This window comes from Microchirus variegatus, assembly GCF_963457635.1.
Source record: "Microchirus variegatus genome assembly, chromosome: 4".
In the NCBI taxonomy this organism is placed as follows: Eukaryota; Metazoa; Chordata; class Actinopteri; order Pleuronectiformes; family Soleidae; genus Microchirus; species Microchirus variegatus.
In genome coordinates this window covers 36,952,750-36,971,969 of record NC_139805.1, presented here as the reverse complement: position 1 = coordinate 36,971,969, position 19,220 = coordinate 36,952,750, and the positions used below count along the sequence as shown (strand labels likewise).

At 42.2% G+C, this 19,220-nt stretch overlaps 3 protein-coding genes across 3 annotated transcripts in view; 1 reads left to right on the top strand and 2 right to left on the bottom strand.

The window, feature by feature from the left end:
- Positions 1-4,044, bottom strand: part of nek1 (NIMA-related kinase 1) — a gene marked incomplete at its 5' end in the record, with an annotated part of 31,712 nt that extends 27,668 nt beyond the window's left edge. The window contains 7 exons of the mRNA XM_083888335.1: positions 183-237; positions 1,125-1,211; positions 1,319-1,386; positions 1,487-1,570; positions 1,667-1,764; positions 1,851-1,947; positions 3,928-4,044. Of these exons, the coding sequence (XP_083744461.1) occupies positions 183-237; positions 1,125-1,211; positions 1,319-1,386; positions 1,487-1,570; positions 1,667-1,764; positions 1,851-1,947; positions 3,928-4,044 (606 nt within the window). The remainder of the gene's footprint in view (positions 1-182; positions 238-1,124; positions 1,212-1,318; positions 1,387-1,486; positions 1,571-1,666; positions 1,765-1,850; positions 1,948-3,927) is intronic.
- A 2,531-nt stretch (positions 4,045-6,575) lies between these two features.
- fbxl5 (F-box and leucine-rich repeat protein 5) lies at positions 6,576-17,634 on the top strand. The gene is made up of 11 exons (XM_083887695.1): positions 6,576-6,683; positions 7,695-7,910; positions 9,238-9,333; positions 9,425-9,617; positions 10,617-10,808; positions 10,880-11,005; positions 12,789-12,943; positions 13,041-13,123; positions 13,911-14,606; positions 15,851-15,999; positions 17,157-17,634. Exons 1-11 carry the CDS (start codon positions 6,600-6,602, stop codon positions 17,231-17,233), a joined length of 2,067 nt encoding a protein of 688 aa, XP_083743821.1. The 5' UTR covers positions 6,576-6,599; the 3' UTR covers positions 17,234-17,634.
- A 638-nt stretch (positions 17,635-18,272) lies between these two features.
- The window catches only part of cc2d2a (coiled-coil and C2 domain containing 2A), a gene marked incomplete at its 5' end in the record, with an annotated part of 33,809 nt that continues 32,861 nt past the window's right edge, over positions 18,273-19,220 (bottom strand). The window contains one exon of the mRNA XM_083888334.1: positions 18,273-18,587. Coding sequence (XP_083744460.1) covers positions 18,402-18,587 — 186 coding nt within the window. The 3' untranslated portion in view covers positions 18,273-18,401. The remainder of the gene's footprint in view (positions 18,588-19,220) is intronic.

Genomic DNA, 19,220 nt, shown 5'->3' with positions numbered 1-19,220 from the left:
GACAGTGTTATGATGGAGTTCTAGCACACGTTTAGTAGGGAAATGTAAAAACAACACAGGACATGTTTTAGAGGAGGCGGAGCTTCACTAACTGTCTTACAGTTCAATTATATATAAATATATATATATAATTATCAGAGTAAACTCTCTCTCACACACACACACAGTGTGGACACACTTACTGCATGTTTCAGGGTGCACATTTCATACAGGACGCAGCCCAGGGCCCAAACATCACTGCAGAGAGACAGAGGGACAATAACACAACCACTTATTCAACATAAAGGGAATTAACGGACTCCACTTCACTAAAGTGGATTAAATTACCTGCAAATGTAAAAGACTTGTAAAGGAAAAGGAAAATCGATTTGTGCTGCAGCTGCACACGAGCAGGTTCACTCGATAAAAACAAGAGACGCGACACCTTTGCATCGACGAGACGACTCCCACGCGAGTGTTTGACCTCTGCTCCACTATTAAATATTCATTCATCACACCCTGTTATTATTGAGGGCCCTAAATATTCTCATCCTTTTCCCGGTCCTTTTTGAGGTGGTTAACGTGCATAAAATCTATTGAACTCTTGGCTCTACAGCGCCCCTCTAAGGTGAAAACAGAGGCAAAATTGAGTTCCACCGAATTTCCCGAAACTTGGCGGGAAGATGTTATAGATCAAGACGAAGAAAAAAGTCGACCGTAACCATGGCCTCAACTCAACAGGAAGTCAGCCATTTTTAATTTTGGCGTCCATTTTGGCAATTTGCACCCTACAAACAGGAAGTGCCCTATGACTTCGGCATACATCGAGTTCCACCGTATTTTACCGAAACTTGGTGGGAAGATGTTATCGCCCAAGACCAACAAAAAAGTCGACCGTAACTCGGGCCTCAACTCAACAGGAAGTCGGCCATTTTGAATTTTGGCGATTTGCACCCTGCAAACAGGAAGTGCCCTATGACTTTGGCATTCATCGAGTTCCACCGAATTTCCCGAAACTTGGTGTGAAGATGTTATCGACCAAGACAAACAAAAAAGTCATCTGTAACCATGGCCTCAACTCAACAGGAATTGGAATTTTGGCCTATGTAAACGAGCGAGACACAAAGGCGAAAGGTTGTCGTTACCTCTTGTTGTTGTACGGTTTGTTTTCGCAGATCTCTGGCGACAGGTAATAAGGCGTTCCGATGCACGTTCTCGCCAGTTCTACGGTGCTGCAAAAGCAGAGGAGAAAAAAATAAACGAATAAAACGTTAATATATTTAAGAACTTTTCACAAATAAACTGCAGATTGATTTATTCACCGTGACGTCGTACGAACCTGTTCAGCACCCGCGCAATTCCAAAGTCCCCGAGTTGCACGGTCCCGTCTTTGGTCAGAAATATATTCTGTGCAGACATTACATTTTCATTTTGTTTTTATTCGTGATAAATGACGAAAAAAAGGCTAACTCGATGTGACGTGACGGACGACGAAGCGATCAATCACCTGTGATTTGATGTCACGGTGCAGGATTTTGCGGTCGTGAACGTGTTTCAGTGCCAGGCAAATCTGCACGAACCAGTCCAGGATCTACAAAGAGCGAACGTCGTTTAATATTGATGTACAAGGTCAATATAAATCAAACCAATGCGTCCGTAAAGGCTGCGTGACGAGTGTGAACCTCACCTGCTCCTCTGTGAACAGAACTCCTTTCTGAGAGTTGATCTTCTTGAACAAATCTCCACCTTCACAGTAATCCATCACAATATAGAGACAGCCGCCCTCTGAAAACAGGAAGCACAGGCACATTAAACACCGTCATCATCATCATCATCATCATCATCATCATCATGATGAGGATCCGCGTTACCTTCAAAAGACGCCTTGTACTGGACGATGTTGGGGTGACTCATTTTGGCCAGAAGAGCGACTTCTTTGCGAGACTCCTGTCTCTCTCTGTCTGGCATCTGCGCAAATTAGAAGTAAAAGACAACAGGGATTATTTTTCTCCGAGGCTACGCTCATTTTCGAGAGGGTTAACGCGCATAAAAACTCTTGAAATTTGGCACGGAGGTCGGGTCGGCGAAAAATGCGATAGTTGCAGCCGTTAGTTTGAACCCGTACGTTGAAATTTGGCGAGTGTGTCAGGCTTACTCCAAAGTTTCTTAAAGAATTTTTTCGGCATTTTTGACGCGAGATAAAGTGGCCAAAATTGCGTTAAATGCTATTTTTACACCCAGAAGTCGGCCATTTTAGAAAAAAACGAAAACTCGGTCCATACGTCCCATTGTTCCTGTTAAGATTATTATTTTTCTCCAAAATTGCGTTCATTTTTGAGGAGATTAGCGTGACTAAAAACTCTTGAAATTTGGCACGAAGGTCGGGCCGGTGAGAAATGTGATGGTGGAATGGAAATGCACGGGCTCTATAGCGCCCCCAGAAGTCAGGACATGGTCAGACACAAGTTGTCGGATGGGGACGAAATTTGGCGAGTGTGTCAGGCTTACTCCAAAGTTTCTTGAGGAATTCTTTGGGAATTTTTGACTCGAGAAAAAGTGGCCAAAATTGCGTTAAATTCTAGATTTTTTCCTATCGTCTCTAAGTCGTACGTAGTTGTTCCGATTTGAACCAAACTTGGGAGAGTGGTACGACGTACTACTACTAAAACTACCACACAAACTATTACTAAATGACTATCAAAACACTACTACTAAAAAAACTACAACTAAACTATAGCAAAACTACTACGAAAACTACTAAACTACCAGTAAAACAACTAAAACAACTGCCAAAACACAACTAAACTACAACAACTACCAAAACACAACAACTACTAAACTACTCCTAAACGATCTTAACGATCAGTAAAACTACCACACAAACTACTACTAAACGGCTATCAAAACACTACTACCAACAAAACTACCGGTAGATCAACTACTACAAAAACTACTACCAACACTGCTAAACTACTAACATATCTACCAGTAAAACTACTAAAAACAACTACTAAACTAATAGAAAACTACTACTAAAACAACTACTACCAAAACCAAACTTGGTACACTTGTTGCTCTCATGATTCGAAATAAAATAATTTCTAATGTACTTCCATTAGCTCCGCCCACCCAGAAGTCGGCCATTTTGGAAAAACAAAAATGGCTCATCTACGCATTTGAACAAACTTGTTGTCCTAGCATGTTTGAGCTAGCCGAATCAAACTCAGTCCATACGTCCTATTGTTCCTGTTGAGATTATTATTTTTCTCCGAAATTGTGGTACTACTACTAAAACAACTTAATCAGTACTTCTAAAACTACCACAAACTACTTCTAAAACTACTACTAAATGACTAACAAAACACTACTACTAACAAAACTACAACTAAACTAATAGCAAAACTACTACGAAAACTACTAGTAAAACACAACTAAAACAACTACTAAACTACTCCCAAAACTACTACTACTAAACAACTTAACTATCAGTAAAACTACCACACAAACTACTACTAAACGGCTATCAAAACACTACTACTAACAAAACTACCGGTAAATCAACTAATAAAACAACTACTACTAAAACAACTACTATCAAAACCAAACTTGGTACACTTGTTGCTCTCATGATTCCAAACAAAATAATTTCTAATGTACTTCCATTAGCTCCGCCCACCCAGAAGTCGGCCATCTTGGAAAAACAAAAATGGCTAGTCTACGCATTTGAACAAACGTGTTGTCCTAGCATGTTTGAGCTAGCCGAGTCAAACTCGGTCCATATGTTCTAGAAAAGTTAATGATGAAAAGTTGTCAGAGGATTTTCTCTACGTCAAGCGCTTCGACAAAGTTGACGTTAAAATGGCAGGAAAACTACTTAACGTAACGTAACGTTAACGTTAACGTAAACAGAACTACATGAACTCTAACAGTGGTCTGAAAGCAGCTTACTCCAGAGATGCCGATCTCCTTGATGACATAGTGACGTCCATCTTGTTTGGATTTGACGAGGATGGCCTTTCCAAAGGAACCTTCGCCGATTTTCTTCACCTTGTCGTACTTTTCCATGTTAGTGAGAACGTGGTCGTCTCCTCATGCTGGGTCTGCAAAACCGTCAAAACCGGCAAAATCGTCATGAGTGACGTCAGTGATGATTTATGATTCAGTTTTAATGATTTTTCTTTGTTGTATGGAGCAAAGAAACCAAAGAATATTCACATTTAAGAAGCTGAAAAATCACAGACGCTTGCTTTACGTAAATTAAAAATCTCAAATATTCACGTTACAGGCATTAAGCAGCAAAGAAACCAGACCATTTAAGATTTTAAAGTCAAATATTAACATTAATTTAGTAAATGATTGTATATTTACAGTCATTTTGATGCTATCATGGCTGTAGAGCCTCCACTAACTATTACTTTTACAAATGCATTGATTTACCTTCGATTGGTTCATAAAATATGTCAAATTTTGTAAAATATTCGATCAAATACCAAAATGATGATGTCCACAAATGTTTGGAACATTAAATCACAGCAAATATTAAGATTAATTTAGAAATCGATTGTATATTTACAGCCAATATGACGCGAACATAGAACGTCAACTAAATATTCATTTTCAAATATATTAATTAACCTTTGTTTGGTTGAGTCAAATTTTGTCAAATGTTTTTTTTTTCCCAAATCCCAAAATGACGATGTCCTCAAATGCTTGGTTTTGTCCACAAAAATATTAATATTATTGGCATAAAAGAGGCAAATAAACCAAAACACATTTACAGTTTAAGATTTATTAGTCAAATTAAGGTTAATTTAGTAATCGGTTGTACATTTACAGTCATTTTGACGTTAACAGAGACAAAATGTTACAAATGTAGTAAATTTACCTTTGTTTGTTCCTTAAAATGTGAAAACGTTTGCTAAATATCTGACTTTTTTTTTTATTATGATGTCCTCAAATGTTTGGTTTTGTGCACAAATCAAAAACACTCACTTTATTGGCATAAAAGAGATCATTCGTTTACAAATTAAGAGGCTGAAATCACAGAAAATGTTTGTTTGTTCGTTTAAAAAGGGCGATTAGTAAATTATCAATAGATTAATCAATAAGATGAACATGTGATGTGTGTAGCTGGTGTAGCTAACACACAGTCAATGTTATTAGCTCCATCATGCTAAAAAAACAAGCACACACACACACATTACTCGCGCTAGCAAAGGTTGCTAACGTTACCGATACAGATTAGTTAAGACGAAAACGGCGAAGTGTCGTAAATAAAATATAAACCGCGCGAGTGAACACACAGAGAATTAAATTAAGCCACTGACATGTGTACGCGCGTGTGTGTTAAAGTGTGTTAATCGTGTAAAAGTGTGTGTTTTCTCACCATTAGTGTGTCAATCTCTCTTTTCTCCCAGAAAGCTCCCTGCCTCGCTCTATCTAACGTCGCTGCTTCCTCTGCTGCGCTCTCATTGGTCAGCTTCGTATTTCCCGCTCGCCGACTGGTTCACACAGACGTCAGTCAACTCCCTGCCGGGTCTAGGCCCCGCCCTCTCTAACGGGGCAGTTGCTGTGGACGTTTCCTGTCGTACCTTAGCAACCACAGGCACGAGCACGAACACGAGTACGAGCACGAGAGCGAGCTTCACTGCACCTCACTGAGTTTCAAAATAATGGCTCAAAATGTTTCTTTTTCTTCAGAAAAGAATAGGAAAAAAATAAAAAATTTAATTTCTATTTTTTGAAATGTATTTAATTTGCATTTTTATATGAAATAGAAGAAAAACACACAATGAATCATAAAAAAAACAACACTATTTATTTATTTTAATAATAATAAAAGTGCTCTACTGTACAGAACTTTACAGTTTAAAAATATGCTATATTATTATATAGTTTAGATTGCGTATTCATACTGTGAAATACAAACAATTTACTATTATCAGTATTATTATTCTTTTTTATCTCATGCATGTTTATCTTGCAGGTTTAAGGTTTTCTATCTTATTTTGTGTTTGATGTAACTCTACACAGTACAATTTAAAAAAAATCTGTTTAGAAAAACTATATAATATGCTATTTAAAGTGTACTATTATTAATATAATTACAATAACTGGGTGAAACATAGATAACAAATCTATTTATTTGACAAAATACAAGAAATTAAAACACAAAAATAGAGTTCACTTTTGTTGTTTCTTGCATGGTTTTGGCCTATTTTATAAATATATATATATATATATATATATACTACACTTATTAATATATATATATAAAACTGATGTTTAATTATGAAATGAGTCATTTTAGAGGCTCATAATCTCATCCACACATTGAAAAACAAACATCAAACCAACAAAATGAAAAAGTAAAATGTGCTGGAATAAAGGAAATGTGTAATAGTACATTTGTTTGCGTTTATTTACGTGTATTTCCACGCACCTGAGTACCTGCACGTCAGCGCAGACTTTTACGCCGATTACGTAACGCTCCTGGTCACGCACGCAGCGCACGTACGCGCACACGCACGTACGCACGTACGCACGCCCCCTGGTTGTTTAGTATCGCAGCAGCAGCCGCAGATGACGCACTGACTCGGGCCGTGGAGTGCGGACAAAACATGGCTCCTTTCCCGGATGAGGTGGATGTTTTCACCGGACCACACTGGCGCATGAAGCAGCTGGTGGGGTTATACTGCGAAAAGGTGCGTACGAATTATTACCGACTGCGTGTTTTAAAAAAACAAATATTATTATTATTATTTTTACGGTCGATTTAAGACGTGACGTTACGGCCCCACGGACGAGCTAACGGCAGCTAGCGTGCTAACCAGCTAGCTTGTGTTGCGCGAAGCAGACGCAGAAACCGAGAAACGGCGGTGGTTTGCGAACACGAACAGTGCGACATTAACGCCACAAAAAAGGGAATTAATTCGGCGTTAAACACGAGGTTATTGATTCAAATAATATCAAGTTTACGCTTGTTAATAGTCGCAACTAGCACAACTAACCTGCCTGAACAGCGTATTATGCAACACGCTTAAAGTGTTCGCACTTTCTAAAGGTTTTAATGGGATTAAATGCTCTTTAAAACACACAAAAATGACAAATATGAAACTAAAAAGAATATATAGAGAGGCAGAAAAATACAATTACACTGAATGACGTATACAGAATATTATAATGTGCTCACACCACATTGATAAGTGTAATAACAGTGTATTATCTTGTGTACAATGTGTATAAACATGTACAAGATATAAACTACAAATACATTTTATTTTGTTTTAACAGCCAAATGTAAAAAAAAAAATATAAAAAAAGAATTGCTGAATAGTGAGCTGAATATCTTAGCGCTAAGCTCATGTGTTTATGTTTTAAATAGCATTCATAGAATTGTGTTGTAATGATTCGTTTATCTATGAGTGAGTCCCAACATGACAAATTTATACTGGGATTTTCATTTAAAAAGTTTTTTTATTGCTCCATATAAAAAATATAAATTAATCAAAATCATCATTCTGGGGTTTTATGGGAAACACTGATCAACGTTTATTGACATTTTATGGCCCAAACAAATCAAGGAAACGATCGACAGTTTAACTTATAATTTGAATCTAGTATTATCTTTGGCTCAAACCTCCACCAAACTAATTGTCTGATGTTTATCCCTACAATGTTCCGACTCCCACTGCGCTCTCCTTTTTCCCCCGCAGCTCTCCAAAACCAACTTCTCCAACAACAGCGACTTCCGCTCCTTCCTGCAGTCGCTGTGCGCCACCTTCAAGGAGTTCAAGATGCACGAGCAGATCGAGAACGAGTGCATCATCGGCCTGCTGCAGCAGCGCTGCTGCACCGTCTACAACGTGCACGCGGGCAACAAGCTCTCCGAGATGCTGTCGCTCTTTGAGAAGGGACTGCACAGCGTCAAGGTAAACATCCCGTCGTGTTCGAATCGTCGTTTAAACGTGTTAGGTGTTGCCAAAAAAAATTGCAGGCTTTACTGACGCGGCGCGGCGGGGTGGAAATTAGCTAGAAACCGCAACTGCTGCTTGTTCCTCGGTAGGTGCAGTAACACTGTGATTAGGATAACGACCACGTTAACCAACCGTAGACTCCTAAATTGTTATTTTTCATATGTACAGGCTAATTGTAAAGGTCGGTAATTATCATACAGAGTTCGGGAGGTGTCTTAGTGTCTCCCAAGACTCCTGTAGGTTACACAACAGAAAAAGTATTCCCATAAATATGAAATATTAGCTAATGTTAGCTAATATTCTCAATAGAAAAAGTGCCAAAAATCTTTAAAACAAAGGTTGTTACGCCCTATGATGATGCACTTGATGCACGGTCGATTTAAGACGTGGCGTCACGGCCCCGCGGACTAGCTAACGGCAGCTGGCGCGCTAACACGCAGAAACCGAGAAACCGCGGCGGATTTAGGAAACACGAACGGCGCGCCGCTAACGCCGCAAAACGGCAGTTAATATGGCGTCAAACATTAAAATAATAACAAGTTTACGCTTGTTAATAGTCGTATTATAGTAACTAGCATAGCTAACCTGCCTGAACAGCGTATTATGCAACATGCTGAAAGGTACAAAACAATACAAGTACAAGTGAATGAAATATACAGAATATAATATAATGTGTGACTTGATAAGAAGTGCATAGAAATTATGATAAAGGTTTGTTATTCTTTCCAAAAAGATGTTGTAGTATCATCAACATGGGACCAAATGACTCTACGCTCTATTATAGGGATAATACTGATGAATATTGTGAATAAAAATAGCCAAAAACAATGAAAAAGTAAAAAAGACTGTGTAATATAAGCTAGAAATGGGATTTTTTTTTCCCATATGCCACCACCGGGGCTAAATCTAAATACGGATTTATTTATCGTAAAGAAATGTGTTTTTGTCACAAATCTGTGGCGTAAAAACGACTTAAACAAAGGCAGAAATAAAAGGATTGAAGTGTTCGATAGAGGTCGAGTTATTGTTCTCTTAATTAAAGATGAACTTTCATTGTCCTGATGTAAACACAGCCGTGCTTAGACTGTGTTAATAGTCTATTTTGGTGAAAGAGATCGTTCTTAACAGTTAGGTTGTGGGAGATTTTTATGTGGGGGGCCACCGTGAGGATTATAAATAATTATTAAATAACACGTGCATGAATTGAAGCAGTGACTCATTGATCAAATGTGCAGTATGTCCAGGAGTAGAGGTTTAAAACACTGGCGTTTTCCCTCTTTAGAGTGAATGTGAGCAGCTGAACTATGTGCAGCAGCTGAAGGAGCGACTGGAGGCGTTCACGCAGGACTTCCTGCCCCACATGAAGGAAGAGGAAGAGGTGAACACATGGATTCATTTATTTACTCAATAAAACACCTGCTGGAAGTGTGAAGTGTGGAGATAAAGGTGAGGAGCTTGTGTGTGTGCAGGTGTTTCAGCCCATGCTGATGGAGTACTTCACCTACGAGGAGCTGAAGGACATCAAGAAGCAGGTGATCGCTCAGCACTGCAGTCAGCAGCAGTGGGACTGTGCTGCCGAGGTCCTGAAGGGCTTCAGTCTGTGGCGTCAGGCCGAGCTGCAGAAAGCCTTCAAATACACCGACCACGAGAAGACCGACCACGGTCAGTCACACACACACAATCATGCAGAAAATGCTCTTTTCTAGCTTGTTAAAAGAAGTATTTAAGCATCACAAACGTATTCATATCCTGATTTTCAGAGCATCAACAACACTTCGGCCCCGTCCCAATACCTCCCCCTTAAAATTTCCACTTGGTTTGGAGTGCCCTCAACCGTAAATTCCCCCTCGTTGACTTAATCACAATTCCCCTAGCTCCCAGCTACACGTGAACGCGCAATATTTGGGACATCACTATATGCAAATTAGCGCAGCGACCTTAACGAACGTGCTAACCTATGCCACATGTTGACGATTCTACCGGTGGAGCGTGCTAATATTTTCGTTGCCGGCGGTCATGTAGCTCTACATGACGGGCATACGCTCTCGAAGCACTCGGCAAATAGCCGCTAGCTAGCTAGTTAGCTAGCTGCTTTCATAAATGGTCACTTGGTTTCTGACATTAGTGTTCAAAGCTCAACGGTCCTTTGGATGTATAACAAGCCAACACACTTCGACATTGAGGGTTGATTAAAAGGGCAAAATCGCAATTCCCCTAGCTCCCAGCTACACGTGAACGTGCAATATTTGGGACATCACGATATGCAAATTAGCGCAGCGAGCTTAACGAACGTGCTAACCTACGCCACATGTTGACAATTCTACCGGTGGAGCGTGCTACTATTTTCATTGCCGGCGGTCATGTAGCTCTACATGACGGCCGTATACGCTCTCGAAGCACTCGAGAGCGTATACGCTTACTTAACATTTTCTGGACCATACGATTCACTCGATTCATCGAGAAATGAATCGTTAGTTAAAGCTCGACTTGAATGAACTCTGATAACTGACCCTAACTAAGCCGTGTTATCTTTCAAACGTGTCCTTGTGTGTGAAGCTGGTTGTAATCCTCAAGCATTTTCACAGTCGACGATGAACGTTGTTGACGATGAATGTGGGCGAGCCGTTTATTTTCCCTGACTCGCTTGTGTTTTTTTGAAAGAACTGGAAAAGAAAAGCAGCGACTCCTCCTGCGCCCACATCTGCCAGCTGCCCACAGAAATCCTCCTGAGACTCTTCCGCTACCTGAGTCCTCAGGACCTGTGTCGCTGCAGTCAGGTGTGCAGCTCGTGGTCAGAACTGGCTGTGACCGGTTCTCTGTGGAGGCACCTGCACCCCGTACGCTGGGCCAGAGGTAAATACCGACATCGCAACCGATCGCGAGTCATTTCAAAAAAACGTCACCGTTGCTTACTCTCCCCGCAGGCGATTACTGCAGCGGCCCACCGGGGGAGCTAGACCAGGAGCCTGACGACGAGTGGGTGAAAAGTCGGGAGAACGAGGGCCGGGCGTATCAGGAGTGGGACGAGGACGCCGACGTCGACGAGTCCGGTAAGGGTTTTTTTTGTTACGCGCACGCACGACGCCGTCACGCTTGTTGGTGGGCGTGTCTCGACGGTACGTGACGTTATGAGGATCTGTCAAAACTAGTGCTGGGCACGTTAACGCCATCAACGCTAACGCATGGTGCGTTTTCAAGACGGCCGTTAAAGTTGACGCACATTAGCGCATGACGCCGGTAAAGCACATTAACGCATGGTGCGTTTCCATGACAACCGTTAAAGTTGACGCACATTAACGCACGGCGCGTTTCCATGACGGCCGTTAAAGTTGACGCACATTAACGCACGGCGCGTTTCCGTGACGACCATTAACGTTGACGCACATGAACGCATGACGTCGGTAACCCACATTAACGCATGGTGTGTTTCCTTGACGTCCGTTTAAGTTGACGCACATTATCGCATGACGCCGGTAACGCACATTAACGCATGGTGCATTTCCGTGACCACCGTTAAAGTTGACGCACATTAACGCACGTCGCGTTTCCGTGATGACCATCAAAGTTGACGCACATTAACGCATGACGCGTTTCCGTGACGGCCGCTAACATGGACGCACATTAACAACCATTAAAGTTGACGCACATTAACGCATGTCACGTTTCCGTGACGACTGTTAAAGTTGACGCACATTAACGCATGACCCGTTTCCGTGACGACTGTTAAAGTTGACGCACATTAACGCATGACCCGTTTCCGTGACGACCGTTAACATTGACGCACATTAACAACCTTTAAAGTTGACGCACATTAACGCATTGCTGCGTTTCCATGACAGCTGTTAAAGTTGACGCACATTAACGCATGGCGCCGGTAACGCATATTAACGCATGGTGCGTTTCCATGACGACCGTTAAAGTTGACGCACATTAACGCACGGCGCGTTTCCGTGACGACCATTAACGTTGACGCACATGAGCGCATGACGTCGGTAACCCACATTAACGCATGGTGCGTTTCCTTGACGTCCGTTTAAGTTGACGCACATTATCGCATGACGCCGGTAACGCACATTAACGCATGGTGCATTTCCGTGACCACCGTTAAAGTTGACGCACATTAAGGAATGGCGCGTTTCCGTGACGACCATCAAAGTTGACGCACATTAACGCATGACGCGTTTCCGTGACGGCTGCTAACATGGACGCACATTAACAACCATTAAAGTTGACGCACATAAACGCATGACCCGTTTCCGTGACGACCGTTAACATTGACGCACATTAACAACCATTAAAGTTGACGCACATTAACGCATTGGTGCGTTTCCATGACAGCTGTTAAAGTTGACGCACATTAACGAATGGCGCCGGTAACGCATATTAACGCATGGTGCGTTTCCATGACGACCGTTAAAGTTGACGCACATTAACGCATGTCGCGTTTCCGTGACGACCGTCAAAGTTGACGCACAACGCATTTCCATGACGACTGACCGGAAAAAGAAACGCGTGACGGCATGTTTACATGCCGCAGCAGTTAGCCCCTTTAGCGCCGTTAGCGCGCCTACAGTGGAACTGGAGCGGTCTGTTTATTAAAGGAAAAGAGCAGCTCTACAAATAACCAGCATACCCGTGTACCTTAACGTATCGGGGAGTCACGCGTCACGTAAACATGACGTCGCGCGCGTCTTTTTCTCGTCATGCGTTAGCGTAAGCGCTGTTAACATGCCCCAGCGCTGGTCAAAACAAGAACAGCCTCGTCACGAGTCACCTAAGCCTTTACGTGTTTGCTGAAGATGATCAGACGGAGTCTTTCTTGTGTCCTGTCAGACGAGTCGGGCCACACGCCGGCCTCTCTGGCCATCAGCGCGGCTCGCAGAGAGAAACGCCTTCTGAACGGGATCATCCAGAACCTTCTGCCCGCCGTGGGGACGTCCGTCAAGTCCATTGTTCTGGCGTACAGTTCAACGGTCTCCAGTAAAATGGTGCGTGGCTCGGTCCGATTCATTCACTCTTCGCGGCCAGAGTGCGTGGCTCCAAAAGCGAGACCGTGTGTCGTTGACCCTGTTTTTTTGTTTCCAGGTTCGTCAAATCCTCAGACTTTGTCCCAACATTACTCACCTGGATTTGACCCAGACCGATGTTACCGATTCTGCTTTTGACAGGTGAATATTGGAACCAGATAGTTAGTGAAAGAGTTGCCTCATGAAATCTACGTTTGTCTACGATATCTTTAAGAACATGTTAAAAAACCACTCACTCTCCCATACCAAACCCCAAGGAGAAAACTGGTGATTTCAACATCACGGCACACAGGAGTTCACAGGAGTTGTTGATCCACTGCTGCCTCCATCACTAAGTTCAAATGTCTTATTTTATTACTTCGGCTTTTGAAAGACTACGCTCAGATTTACCTTAGTGACCACACGAGGCAGCAGTAGACCAGCAGCTCCCGTTTCCCCGCGTGCTAAAAATCACTGATTTTCTCTATGGGGTTTGGTGTGAGTTGATTTGAGAGAAGAAAAACTGATTTTTAGCCACTAAACAATAGACTCGCCTAATAAAATCTATGTCACTTTAAGTCTACGAAGTCTTAAGAACACGTTCACGTCTTTATTAGACAGACTTTAACAACAGGAAACTTAAGTTTGTAAACCACTCACTCTCCCACACCAAAGCCCATAGAAAAAAACAGTGATTTTAACATCACAGCACACAGGAGTTGTTGATCCACTGCTGCCTCCATCACTAACTTCAAATGTCTTATTTTCGTCTATTCGGCTTTTGAAATATTTAATTTAGACTTAACTCAGTGACACGAGGCAGCAGTAGACCACTGATTTTCTCTATGGGGTTTGGTGTGGGAGAGTGAGTGGTTTACAAACTTAATTTATCAGTGGACATTATATTTTGTACTCACCTCTGCGTTTCCTTCCGTCCTCTGTCTTCCAGCTGGTCCTCTGTCGGCGCTCGCCTCTCTCTGGAGCACCTGGACCTGTCGGGGTGCGAGAAGCTCACCGATCACACCCTGAAGAAGCTGTCCATCGGCCTGGGCGACCTCGACAAGCGCCCGGAGCGGCGAGCCAAGCTCCTGAAGAGCGCCACCGTCCCCGCGCTGGCGCTCCTGGACGAGAGGCACCTGCGCCCGCTGGGGCGCAAGCGGCAGGCCGTGGTTTTCAAGCAGCGGCGGGACGGGCGCTGGAGCTCCGCCTGCACGCCCGCGCACGTCTGGGTCCTGGACTCGTCGGACCTGGCCGACATCGAGGACGCCGCCGAGTGGAGCCGGCGCGGCGCGGAGAGCTTTGTGGAGGAGACGCAGCTGGTGGGAGGCTTGTGCTCCTGCAGCAGGAGGAGGCGCAGGAACAGGACTGAGTCAAACGCCCCCTACCTGCAGCAGCAGCAGCAGTACGCCGTGTCGGCAGAGCTGCTGTGCGGTCACTCCACCTGCTGCTCCACAGACGCCGCCCTCAGGACTTTAGAGACGGGCTCCGGCAGAAACGCCGCTGCACACTTTCGGACTAAATGCTCCTCCTTTGGAGAGGTGCAGTGTGTGGAGCCCGAGAACAGGACTGACCAATCAGAGGCCAGACGCTCGCTGAAATTCCTCAGTCTCTCTGGATGTTACCAAGTCACGGATTCCGGATTGAGGTAAAGTACCTGAATGTTTTTTTTTTTACTGCACTTAAATTGAACGAAAACAACGTCCTTTAACAGAATTTACTACCACAGCATAAGCCCTCTGCTGCCACCCACTGGCTTCCTTGTGCACTGCATCTTTGGTGGCATTTAAGTCTGAAAACTGCCACAAAAGAAACATCGGAATAAGCGAGTTTTACGTCGCGATATTCTGCCACAGCTCAGTCCTGTCTCTGAACCACCAGCTGATAAATGACAGAAACATGAAAACATTCACATTTAAGAAGCTGAAAAATGACAGAAACACGAAAATATTCACATTTAAGAAGCTGAAAAATGACAGAAACATGAAAATATTCACATTTAAGAAGCTGAAAAATTACAGAAGCGTGAAAATATTCACATTTAAGAAGCTGAAAAATGACAGAAAGTAGAAAATATTCTCATTTAAGAAGCTGAAAAATGACAGAAACATGAAAATATTCACATTTAAGAAGCTGAAAAATGACAGAAACATGAAAATATTCACATTTAAGAAGCTGAAAAGTGACAGAAACACAAAGATATTCACATTTAAGAAGCTGAAAAATGACAGAAACATGAAAATATTCACATTTAAGAAGCTGAAAAATGACAGAAACGTGAAAATATTCACATTTAAGAAGCTGAAAAGTGACAGAAACACGAAGATATTCACATTTAAGAAGCTGATAAATGACAGAAACATAAACATATTCACATTTAAGAAGCTGAAAAATGACAGAAACATGAACATATTCACATTTAAGAAGCTGAAAAATGACAGAAACATGAAAATATTCACATTCAAGAAGCAGAAAAAAAATTAGACTCAATTTAATAATGGATTAATCTTTGCAGCCCTATTTGTTTTATTTATTTATGTCAATTTTGCATCGTAAAACACTTGAGCTGCATTTTACGTGCGAGGTTTGGGGAAAAACTGAGCCACATTTCTTTGATATTTTATGGACAACAAGGGGATTCAAGCACTTGAATGAATTCATTAAGTGATTTAATAATGGATGGATCGTTGCAGCGCTGGTTTATTTGACGAGAGTCTCGCGAAGACGGTGCTACAGTGTCGTCTCAGTTAGCTCCTCATGACTCAGCTGTTTGACCGTGGACGAGCACACAGTCACGTCTCCACGGTTTATGACCTCGGCTTTTCTGATTATGTTGCTGTCTTGATGTTTTATTGTGTGTGTGTGTGTGTGTGTGTGTGTGTGTTCACTCAGGGCTCTGTCTCAGCGTGGAGGGCTCCCCCTGCTGGAGCATCTGAACCTGTCGGGCTGCCTCTTCATCACAGAGGTGGGGCTGCAGGAGCTGGTGTCGGCCTGTCCCTCCCTCAACGACGAACACTTCTATTACTGCGACAACATCGATGGTAACACATGGAGACACACACACACACACAACACAACACACAACACAAGGGCTCACCTAATACATTCTACATGTTCTTACTTCTACGATATCTTTAGAATATGTCATTTATCTCACTGTGAGACAGGAAAGTTAAAAAAAACACTCACTCTCCCCACACCAAAGCCCATAGAGAAAATCAGCATCACAGAGACACAGGAGCTGCTGGTCTACTGCTGCCTCGTGTGGTCACTTTGTGTCACTGGTTTAAATGTCAATCAGACATTGTAAGTTAGTGATGGAGGCAGCAGTGGATCAACAACTCCTGTGAACTCCTGTGAACTCCTGTGTCTCTGTGATGCTAAAATCACTAATTTTCTCTATGGGGTTTGGTGTGGGAGAGTGAGTGGTTTCAAAAAACTTCCGTTTCCTGTTGGAAAAGTGAGATGAAGACGTGAATGTGTTCTTAAGATTTTACGAGCCTTGTGTTAAGTGATGTAAATCAGTTTTTGTTTCCTCGTGTAAAACTGGTTTGTTAAACCACTCACTCTCCCACACCAAAGCCCATAGAGAAATTCAGTGATTTTACAAGACTTTAACACCACAGCACACAGGAGTTGTCGATCCACTGCTGCCTCCATCACTAACTTACAATGACTGATTTTAGTGAATTCGGCTTTTAAAATCCCATGTTCAGAGTCACCTCAGTGACACAAAGTGACCACACGAGGCAGCAGTAGACCAGAAGCTCCTGTGTCCCTGTGATGTTAAAATCACTGATTTTCTCTATGGGGTTTGGTGTGGGAGAGTGAGTGGTTTACAAACTTCAGTTTCCTGTTGTTAAAGTCTGTCCAACAGTGAAGATAAAGACATCGTAGACTTAAACCGAGTCTTCCATTTATCTATATAAACGATAAGAATATTCTATTTCTTTTTGCCTTCAAAAATATGAACTGTCCCTTTAACATCGTCCATTATAGAAAAAGTAAAAAAAAAAAATCCTAATTCTAAACAAAACATGGCTAATCTCACTGTGTCACAGCTGCTCAGGTCAAAGGTCAGTATCGGCTTCTTCACTGGTGCTGTCGCGTGCCTGCAGTTCATTAACTGACCACTGTGTGGCGTCTCTGTCCCTCTCTCTGTGTGTGTGTGTGTGTGTGTGTGTGTGTGTGTGTGCAGGTCCTCACGCAGACACGGCGAGCGGCTGTCAGAACCTTCAGTGCGGCTTCAGAGCTTGCTGTCGCTCAGGAGAGTGACTCCGCCCCCCATTGTCCCCGCCCCCCCCCACCACCACCACCACCACCACCACACGCCCCTCCCCCCTCCCCTAAATAAAACAGAAACTGGTCCCGCCTCCTTTTCTCTTGCACTTTATCACAGGGGGGGAAGGTCACGCTGCCTCTTTTTTTTTTTCTTCTGTTTATGGAAAAATAAAAATTAGGGGGAAAAAACAAAACCATGAACATGTTTATATTTAGTTTGTTTTCTGTCTGTTTTTTTTTCTTTTTCCATTAAAACTTTATTGACTCTGCTTTATTCTCCATAATCAGCGTCATCGTCACGGTGTCGTTTTCGCGATGTGGGAAATGTAAAAACGGGAGTTCACTGTTGTCACGGCGATTGGTTATCAGACAGGAAGTCGATAACTGATGATATTCTGGAGCTGCAACGATTGATATTGAAGTTATTATTAAATGAATTGCAAACTATTACGACGACGACTTTGAGTGTTTACTTTAATCTGGTTTTTTTTCAGTGTGGAGTTTAACTAAAGAATTTACGAACGTCTTGTTCACGTCTTTATCTTCACTGTGAGACAGATGTTTTCCAACAGGAAACTGACGTTTTACTCTCCCACACCAAAGCCCATAGAGAAAACCAGTGATTTTAACATCACGGGGACACAGGAGCTGCTGGTCTACTGCTGCCTCGTGTGGTCACTTTGTGTCACTACAGTAAATCTGAACAAGGGATTTCAAAAGCCGAATTTGAAAAATATTTTTTTTGAAGTTAGTGATGGAGGCAGCAGTGGATCAACAACTCCTGTGTCTCTGTGATGTTACATCTTGTAAAAAATCGCTGGTTTTCTCTATGGGGTTTGGTGCAGGGAGAGTGAAACGTCAGTTTCCTGTTGGAAAAGTCTGTTTAACAGTGAGATAAAGACGTGAACGTGTTCTAGAGATATCTTGAGTAACACACTAAGTGAAATAACCCTGTTTGTGAATAAATCACCTACAGAAAAACTGAGAGAGATGTGAAACGTTACTGTAAATGTTTTAATTTAATGGAGGTGATGGATTTGACATGAGTTTAAAAACCTTAAAAGCTGCTTAATTACATTACAAACATATGTTACAGTGCGTGTCGGTGTCGTGAGTGCAGCGTGGAGCACACATACTGTGACCGAGGAGCAGAGGTCAGAGGTCAGGTGTGGACGAGCGACGCCAGGTAGACCCACACCGACAGCACGTTGTTGGGGTAAGGGTGGACGTACACGGCCAGCGCAAACTCCACGTTGGACGCCTGGACGTGGTGAACGCCGGTGCTGTGCACCGCCTCGATGATGGGCCGGATCTCTGAGAACGGGAGGTGCAGCGGGAATCCTGAAATCTGAGGAACGACGGCGACGACAACAACAACAACAACAAAAAACAGCTGTTAAAGACGCTGGGTGACTGATGACATCACACGGTTCAGAGCCACGCACACTTCTCTGTGTTTAAAGGTCCTTCCTGTTCCGAAGTTTTGGCAGGAACGCGCCCCTCATGTCGGGATGAGCATTAAAATTTACATTTATATAACACAAAAACTTACATTTATCTTTAAATATAACACAAAAACGTACATTTATCTTTAAATATAACATAAAAATGTACATTATCTTTAAATATAACATAAAAATGTACATTTATCTTTAAATACAACATAAAAACGTACATTTATCTTTAAATATAACACAAAAACGTACAGTTATCTTGAAATATAACGCAAAACCCTACAGTTATCTTGAAATACAACACAAAAACATACATCTTTCTTTGAATGTCACGCAAAAACATACATCTTTCTTTGAATGTCACGCAAAAACGTACATTTATCTTTAAATATAACGCAAAAACGTACATTTATCTTAAAATATAACACAAATGTACATTTATCTTTAAATATATCAAACATATATTTATCTTTAAATATAACGCAAAAACCTACATCTTTAAATATAACAAACGTACAGTTGTCTTT